At 43.3% G+C, this 9,730-nt stretch overlaps 1 protein-coding gene across 1 annotated transcript in view; it reads left to right on the top strand.

The window, feature by feature from the left end:
• LOC133639828 (receptor for retinol uptake stra6-like) overlaps window positions 1–9,730 on the top strand; it is a 36,226-nt gene continuing 26,496 nt past the window's right edge. Inside the window, exons 1-3 of the mRNA XM_062033468.1 lie at window positions 1–295; window positions 407–473; window positions 5,293–5,378. Of these exons, the coding sequence (XP_061889452.1) occupies window positions 198–295; window positions 407–473; window positions 5,293–5,378 (251 nt within the window). The 5' untranslated portion in view covers window positions 1–197. The remainder of the gene's footprint in view (window positions 296–406; window positions 474–5,292; window positions 5,379–9,730) is intronic.

Below are 9,730 nucleotides of genomic sequence, written 5' to 3'. Positions count from 1 at the left end.
AATGGGCATGAGGGGTCACCTAAGGTCAAACTATTGCTCCACTCCCACTGTGTGCAGCCACTAATCCACCGTGTTCAATTCTTAACGCTCACCGGAATGTGTGCGGTTCTTACCATCGGTTCCGACCCAAGTTAGCTGACTGAGAAAGACGGACCAGGAGGCGGACTAGGTTTATCGTTCGACCCTAAACGGGCACCATGAACCACAGCAAGGTTGAAGTTGAACCTTTCGCATACTACTATGATTACTCAGACTGGTACTCGGACAACCCGGAGCCAACAGATCCTCCCAAAGAGTGAGTATAAGATGAAGATACATTTGTGTTCGTTAGTTCAGTTTATACTTACAGTTGATAAATGCGTGTTTGGCCTGTAATTACATTTATTTGCATTTACTTTGTCTGCAGAGTGATTTTACCATGTGACCCAACAGCGGATGATAAGATATTTCACATATGCATACTTTCTATATCTGTAAGTACACACATTTTATCTCATGAGAAGTCAAGCCTACCTTAATTTAGGGCTTATTCTCCTACCAAGGACCACATACAGTCGTGGTCAAAGGTTTACATACACTTGTAAAGAACATAATGTCAAGGCTGTCTTGAGTTTCCAATCATTTCTACAACTCTTATTTTTTTGTGATAGAGTGATTGGAGCACATACTTGTTAGTCACAAAAATTGAGCTGTTTGGCCACAATATCCAGTAATATGTTTGGAGGAGAAAAGGTGAGGCCTTTAATCCCAGGAAAACCATGTCTACCGTCAAGCATGGTGGTGGTAGTATTATGCTCTGGGCCTGTTTTGCTGCCAATGGAACCGGTGCTTAACAGAGAGTAAATGGGACAATGAAAAAGGAGGATTACCTCCAAATTCTTCAGGACAACCTAAAATCTTTAGTCCGGAGGTTGGGTCTTGGGCGCAGTTGCGTGTTCCAACAGGACAATGACCCCAAACACGTCAAAAGTGGTAAAGGAATGGCTAAATCAGGCTAGAATTAAGATTTTAGAATGGCCTTCCCAAAGTCCTGACTTAAACGTGTGGACAATGCTGAAGAAACAAGTCCATGTCAGAAAACCAACAAATACCTCTAAGTACTGTTGCAATTTTCAATGCCAACAAAGAACGCTCCAACGTAAGCAAAGTAAGGCTCCACCTTTCCAAAAAATGTACTAGCTTGATGCCAATAAACATTGGCTTTGCTATTGACATGCTGCTGATTAGCATTAGCGATTTTACATGACGATTACAACAACTCCAAATTTGTTAATGAAAACAACAACTAAGATGCACGTTAAAATCAAACAGGTGGTGCGTAATAAGTACAATACTTACAGTATTAATACATTTAGGGTGCAACAAAAAACAAAAAAACACATCATAAACTAGACACTACTGCCATCTAACGTCTTGGAACTAGAATCACAACCTAATATTGTACTTGATAATATGATTATAATAAAACAAGATATAAAAACTGCACAGTAGTTATCATAATCAGCTTTTTTAAATGTTCCTATAAAAAAATGTGATTATACTATCAATTATTTTCTTTAAATATTACTTTTGTTCGCAGCCAGCTGTTTTTAACAGTCATAAAAACGTTTATAAATAGTTGATTTATATAGGCTAGTTGTCATGTCTGTGTTCATGTTTTTGTTTGGCCATGTGCTGTTTTGTTTTTTGGACACTTCCTTAGTTCCTGGTTTCACTTCCTGGTTTTGTTTGTCACCATAGCAACCATTAGTTTCACCTGTCTCACGTTTTCACAGTCATGTCACGCACCTGTTCACAGTTAGTCACGCACCTGTTTTCACTCATCATGTCACTATATAGGCTTTTCTGTTTCTGTTGTTCGTCCTGGCGACATCACCCATTCATGCCATGTCCACAGTTCCTTGTCACGTTAGTTCTTGTTTCATCTCTTGTCACGTAAGTTTTTGTTTGTTTAATGTTCATAGTTCTCCGCCATTGTGCGCGCCCTTTGTTTTCCTAGTCAAGTTTTTTACCTCCTCTGTGAGCGCCTTTTGTTTGTACCTTTTGTTTGAGTTTATAGTAATAATTAAACTATGTCTTTACCTGCACGCCACGTCCGTTCCAATTCTTTTGCACCACGGGAGAGCAAACCACGCCAGAGACCAAGTCTTGACAGATGTCGCCAGCACGAGAGCTCTCCCGCAAAAAAATGGGACAATTTTGACGAGGTAACGTGGGAGGTCCTGCGCGCCATGGAGGCCGAGACGCTCCGCCATTCCCCCATGGAGCGCAGGGATCTCATGTGGGGTCCGACCGGCAAACTGGTGCCGATCAGCTCCCTTTGGTCCGAGGATGGCGCTGCGTCACCGCAGTCCCGGAAGCGCCGCTCCCAACGAAGGACGTCAGGGAGGGCTTCCACAAGCATTGGAAAGGACGCATCGTTCCCGCAAGCTCCTCCCCCTCCGGGCGGAAACGAGCTGCAGCCAGCCCGGCTTCCCCAGGACGACGTCACGCCGCTGCCAGTGGGTGACGTCATGGATTTTTTTCCCCTGAACTCTTTTTCTTGTCAGCCACATCCAACCAAAGACTCTAAATCCATGATTAAACATTACCAAGACATGTTTTTAGAAATCAGATCCTGTCAATCACAGTCACCCAATTTTCATGCCCCGCCCCCCAGGACTCATGCCACGCCCAAGTCAGAAATTTTTTTTTCACCCACAAAAGCCCAGGTGGGGGGGAACGAAAGACCTTTTGGACAATTTAGAGGGGAGGATTCTGCCCTCCTCCTGAACCCCCTCCGCCCACCCCAAAAGACGGTTCCAGACCGCGGGGAGCGCGTCTGGGATCCGCTCCTTGAGGGGGGGGCTAGGGCTGGGAATTGTTCAGTTGGGGTGGGTCAGCATCGTCACGCCAAGCCACAGCCTCCAGCACGACCACCACCACCTGCCTTTCGACCTGCCAAGCCACAGCCACCAGCACGACCCCCACCACCAGTCTTTCGTCACGCCAAGCCACAGCCTCCAGCACGACCCCCACCACCTGTCTTTCGACCTGCCAAGCCACAGCCACCAGCACGACCACCACCACCAGTTTTTCGACCATGCCAAGATCTACCTGCTCCACGCCAAGCGCCACCAGTACCTGCTCCACGCCAAGCGCCACCAGTACCTGCTCCACGCCAAGCGCCGCCAGTACCTGCTCCACGCCAAGCGCCGCCAGTACCTGCTCCACGCCAAGCGCCACCAGTACCTGCTCCACGCCAAGCGCCACCAGTACCTGCTCCACGCCAAGCGCCACCAGTACCTGCTCCACGCCAAGCGCCACCAGTACCTGCTCCACGTCAAGCGCCACCAGTACCTGCTCCACGCCAAGCGCCACCAGTACCTGCTCCACGCCAAGCGCCACCAGTACCAGCCCCACGCCGCCAAGTGCCGCCAGTCGCAGCCCCACGCCGCCAAGTGCCGCCCGTGGCTGCCCCACGCCGCCAAGTGCCGCCCGTGGCTGCCCCACGCCGCCAAGTGCCGCCCGTGGCTGCCCCACGCCGCCAAGTGCCGCCCGTGGCTGTCCCACGCCAAGACCAAAGCCAAGACCAAGACCCGCCAAGTGACCAAGACCAAGACCCGCCAAGTGACCAAGACCAAGACCCGCCAAGTGACCAAGACCAAGACCCGCCAAGTGACCAAGACCAAGACCCGCCAAGTGACCCAAACCAAGACCAAGTCCAAGCACAGCTACACCAAGACCAAGTCCAAGACCAACTACGCCAAGACCAAGACCAACCACGCCGAGTCCAAGACCAAGACCAACCACGCCAAGACCAAGTCCAAGACCAAGACCCAGACCCTCGCCAAGACCAAGACCAAGACCCATGCCAAGACCAAGACCCTCGTCAAGACCCGCCACGCCAAGCTTCGCCGCCTGACGCACCACGCCAAGCTTCGCCGCCTGACGCACCACGCCAAGCTTCGCCGCCTGCCACGACAACGCGCCCACCTCCTCGTCGGCCAAGGATGTGGCCTTTCCATGGGCGTCCGCCACGCCAGGTGCGCCGACCTCCTCGTCTGCCACGAATGTGGCCATTCCCAGGTCGCCCACCTCGTCAGGTTCAGCGGCGGTCTACCCGCCGCCGCCACCTGACTCTGCCCCGGTGGATTCGGGGACACCTGGTCTGGCGACCCACCGCCATGTCCCCCTCCCCCCCTCCCATGACTCTTGATCCTGTTTTTTGTTTTTGGACATCTGGGATCTGTCCGTAAGGGGGGGGTTCTGTCATGTCTGTGTTCATGTTTTTGTTTGGCCATGTGCTGTTTTGTTTTTTGGACACTTCCTTAGTTCCTGGTTTCACTTCCTGGTTTTGTTTGTCACCATAGCAACCATTAGTTTCACCTGTCTCACGTTTTCACAGTCATGTCACGCACCTGTTCACAGTTAGTCACGCACCTGTTTTCACTCATCATGTCACTATATAGGCTTTTCTGTTTCTGTTGTTCGTCCTGGCGACATCACCCATTCATGCCATGTCCACAGTTCCTTGTCACGTTAGTTCTTGTTTCATCTCTTGTCACGTAAGTTTTTGTTTGTTTAATGTTCATAGTTCTCCGCCATTGTGCGCGCCCTTTGTTTTCCTAGTCAAGTTTTTTACCTCCTCTGTGAGCGCCTTTTGTTTGTACCTTTTGTTTGAGTTTATAGTAATAATTAAACTATGTCTTTACCTGCACGCCACGTCCGTTCCAATTCTTTTGCACCACGGGAGAGCAAACCACGCCAAAGACCAAGTCTTGACACTAGTAAGGTAAAGTTTTGTACCTTTACCTTTACTTTACCTTACTAGCCTATATAAATCAACTATTTATAAATACACATTAGTAGGCTAAATGAACCTCTTTAACATATAAGTCATAAAAACAGTTATGTCCCTTCTTCAGTGTTGTGCCATGAAGATATATGACAAAATATTTCCAGAAATGTGAGGGATGTATTCACCTTTGTGAGGTGCTGTATCTCCAATCTGCATGCACATGTGTCCATATACTGTACAATAGTTAACAGAGGCTCTCTGACTCTATGTTGTATTTAGTGGTAATTGTTCACCCACTAGTACAAACATAGAACCTTCTTCCTGCTTATACTCTCTGTGCTGACCGATAAAAGATGATCTCATTTGGTTTGTTGTCAAGCATCACCTGATTAGAACCGGAGAACGTGAACTATAGCCTTGAAATGACCCTAATCGCAGCAACACATCAAATTTTCCGATGCATCACCTAATCGATGTCCAGCAAAGTCATCATTATGTTTTTATCCTTCTAGCTGGTGGTCATGTTGATCCTGGCAGCTCTAAGCAGGAGGAATAAACTCTGCCAAGGATTCACAAGAGGATCCTCCAGTATCTTCAGGTGGGTTTCACAGTTAAAACCAGGGGTGTCCCGATATCAGCAAAAAGATACTGTAAGTATCGGATGATATCGACTTACCTCTAAAATCTCTAGTACAAGGAGTCCTTCAGTGTTTACTTGAGCACAGCTGGACAGCCAGTTAACATCTAAATGTCCTCCAAAAGGCAAACAAGGTTGGTATTTTGTTATATTTTAGTCAATTCATTTACGAAAGGTAAACATGGTAGTCTACAAGATACTGGGAGCTAGCAGCTACACAACAGCTCGGCACACAACAGCCCACAAGCTAGACATACGTCATAGATGTCCTTAATCGAACAATGTTGCAGTCTACAGTGTTGGCGCTAGGAATTTTCTAAATGGGGTCCCTCAAGTCATAAAAATGGGGTCCCACAGTAAATTTTTGGGGTCCCACTTTTTTTGTCACTGTTTTGAAAACAAATGATAAATGTATGCATCATTCTGTTACATCTCACATTCTAGGTTGTCATAAACGTTACTTAATTCATTGAAAAAATAATACAAAACAAAACAATTTTTTACGCATACGTAAATTCATTCACGTTCTTCTTTCCTTCATGGATCTAAACTTTACCGCTTCCGGTAGTTTTTTTTACATTTGTATTTAATAAGTTGTAGGTTGTATTTATTTCAGTAGAAAGGGGTAAAAAAAAAATAGTTTCGGTCATGAAATTATGACAATCGTGTGCCAGGGCATGCATACATTATTTATTTCACACTTAAATCTCTAGAGATTCAGATCTATCCATCAATTCTAAGTTGTTGTTTTTTTTGTGTTGTTTTTTTGTTTGTTTGTATTCTGCCCTTTTTGTCAAAGAAAACTATGTTTTTTTATGTAACACAAAATATGCAAAATCTTCCACAAAAACTATTTTTCAAACATTGATTTTGATTAGGGCTGCTACAACTAATCGATTAAACCGATTAAAATCGATTATAAAAATAGTTGGCGTTTAATTTAGTCATCGATTCGTTGGATCTATGCTATGCGCATGCGCAGAGGCATTTTTTTTTGTATTTTTTAAAATTAATTTTATTTTATTTATTTTTTTAAATAAACCTTTATTTATAAACTGCAACATGTACAAACAGCTGAGAAACAATAATCAAAATAAGTATGGTGCCAGTATGCTGGTTTTTTCAATAAAATACTGGAAAGGATAGAAATGTAGTTTGTCTCTTTTATCCGATTATTAATCGATTAATCAAAGCAATAATAGACAGATTAATCGATTATCAAATTAATCGTTAGTTGCAGCCCTAATTTTGATTAAATATTATGTTTTGAGCAATGACAGTTTTAAAGAAAAAAACTGATTTGTTTTATTAGTCGACATTGCAACTGCTTTTTTATTCCACTTTTCTTATGTTTTTGTTTATTTTAATAGTATTTTTAGAATGTGCCGTGGGCCTTTAAAACATTAGCTGTGGGCCGCAAATGGCCTCCGGGCCACACTTTTGACACCCCTGCTGTAGATAATAAAACATTTAATCTGATAAGTCTATCGATAAAAAGCAGCGCCTGGCGACGCATGCGCGTTTATCATAACGCACAGTCAGCCTCTCTGCTACAGTAAACGACGGTGATGACGTCACTGTCAGCGATGCGAGCGACACTTGCTAACTTGTCAGCCACTTCTCCAAGAGACTCTTTCTGAACACTCCTCACACATTAACACTTCAAAAGGCACATATTTTCCCCGTTTGTTGACCTGCAAAGTATGTTTTTGGGGTGGAGAGTGCTGGTTAGCTTGAAGCTAAAAGCTAGCCTGTCTCCATCCTCGAACGATGTCGATACAGCGGGAGATAAAAGTGAAGTTTCCATGGACTCACAAAGACTAAAACAACTCATTTACTTGAGACATGGCACAGGATGAAGTTAAAAAGGTTGACTTTACACTCACCTTTGTGTTTACCATGACGTCTTTCTTTTGACAGCCTCTGGCGGTAAAGTTGTCCGAGTGCAAACTGAGGCGGTATTTGTGATTGATAAACCTTTCGACGAATCAAAATTTAAGAAATTGTACCTTAAAGTTCATTACTTTGAAGACAACCAATAAAAACGAGGAAAAGGCAAGGATTTTTTTTTCGAAAATGGACCTCTTTTCTGATTTCAATGCGTAAAGACACAAAAACTGCGTTAACGCTAACAGTGGTCTAAAACACAACATTTTCCAATACAAACACGTATCAAATAATTATTGTTACACACTACTTACACATACAAATTAGCCTCCAAGGCGGAAGCGTGATAGAATGCCGATTATTAAACTCTAAGACTGGTTTATGAGAATATTGACCACGTTAGGGTTCTGGTCAGAGAACACAAAGTCATCAGCTGGACTTTGAACTATTTGTGCACGTCCAAATATACACAAAGTGCAGTAATTAAGGTTAGTACCTCATTATGTGAGTGTATTATTTTGTCATCTAACCCAGTGTTATTCAACCTTTTCTAAGCCAAGGCACACTTTTTTCATTGAAAAAATTCTGAGGCACACCACCAGCAGAAAACATAAAATAATGAAACTCAGTAGCCGATATTGACAATAAAAAGTTGTTCTCGCAACTATTGGATATGAATTCAAACCATGACCAAGCATGCATCTCTATAGCTCTTGTCTCAAAGTAAGTGTACTGTCACGACCTGTCACATCACGCCGTGACTTATTTTGAGGTTTTTGGTGTTTTCCTCTGTGTAGTGTTTTAGTTCTTGTCTTGCGCTCCTATTTTGGTGGCTTTTCCTCTTTTGTTGGTATTTTCCTGTAGTAGTTTCATGTCTTCCTTGAACGCTATTCCCCGCACTTGCTTTGTTTTCGCAATCCAGACTAAGTTCTAAGTTGTGCGGACGCTATCCTTCTTTGTGGGGACATTGTTGATTGTCATGTCATGTACTGATGTACTTTGTGGACGTCGTGTGCTCCACACGCTGTAAGTCTTTGCTGTCGTCCAGCATTCTGTTTTTGTTTACTTTGCAGCCAGTTCAGTTTTAGTTTCGTTTTGCATAGCCATCCCTTAGCTTCAATGCCTTTTCTTAACGGCACTCACCTTTTGTTTATTTTTGGTTTAAGTGTTAGATACCTTTTTACCTACACGCTGCCTCCCGCATGTTGTGATCATGACAAACCATGTTCCCGACATAAGCAATTAGCTACCTGCTGCTACCTACCGATGTGGAAGAGTATTACACAGTTACTGTGCCGAGCTCTAAACAGCACAGACACTCAACAACGGCACATTTGCGGATTATAATTACTAATTTGCAAAAAATTATTTTAACTTAATTAGGTGAAATTACATAATCTCCCACGGCACACCAAACTGTATCTCACGACACACTAGTGTGCCGCGGCACAGTGGTTGAAAAACACTGATCTAACCAAATCAAAGTATGTGTCTTAATATATACTGAAATTTAAGATTAATATAAATAACATCAGCATGCACGTAACAAGCTGTTAATATACTGTGATTGCAAAAATAGCAAGTGTAAACTAGCCACAATAGCAATAGCAATACTTAGCAGTGCAATGCTAGCTAGTAGCTACTGAACAACATAGCTGTTATTCCGACTGTAATGTTCTTAAAACACTACTAAAACATTACACAAACTTAGTAATGGCCATTAATACTTCAAATGTATCCTAAAACAACATCAAAAACACTCACATCATCGATGACTCCTGCACTGAGTGAAAGCAGCAGAGTGAAAACGAGTAGCGCAAGTAAACCCGGAAGCGGAAGTGAGACTATCAAGCAAAATGCTTCAAAATAAAAGTATCTGCGTAACGTCCACAAACATGGAGAATTTTTTTTAACAAGAAGGTATCCACTAACAAATGTGTCCGCATCATTCAACTGAGCTTGAAGTGGAACTGCCCTTTTTTTTCAAAACTTTTTTTGGAAAGTAAAAAAAAGAAGAAACAAGCATGTTTTCTTTCTGAGTTGACCAACTTACGGACACATTTTTTGATTGATTGAATGAAACTTTTATGAGTAGATTGCACAATACAGTACATATTCCGTACAATTGACCACTGAATGGTAACACCCAAATACGTTTTCCAACTTGTTTAAGTCGGGGTCCACGTAATCAATTCATGGTAATCATTCTACTATCCAGGTGAGAGGCATTATTTCAATCAATCAATCAATCAATCAATCAATCAATCAATCAATCAATCAATCAATCAATCAATCAATCAAAGTTTACATATATAGCCCTTAATCACAAATGTCTCAAAGGGCTGCACAAGCCACAACAACAGATCCCACATCAGGGCAAGAAAAAACTCAACCCAATGGGAACAACGAAAAACCTTGGAGGGGAC

This window comes from Entelurus aequoreus, linkage group LG02 (assembly GCF_033978785.1).
Source record: "Entelurus aequoreus isolate RoL-2023_Sb linkage group LG02, RoL_Eaeq_v1.1, whole genome shotgun sequence".
Lineage (NCBI taxonomy): Eukaryota > Metazoa > Chordata > Actinopteri > Syngnathiformes > Syngnathidae > Entelurus > Entelurus aequoreus.
Note: the sequence above shows the minus strand (reverse complement) of the source record. Positions and strands in the feature narration are given on the sequence as shown.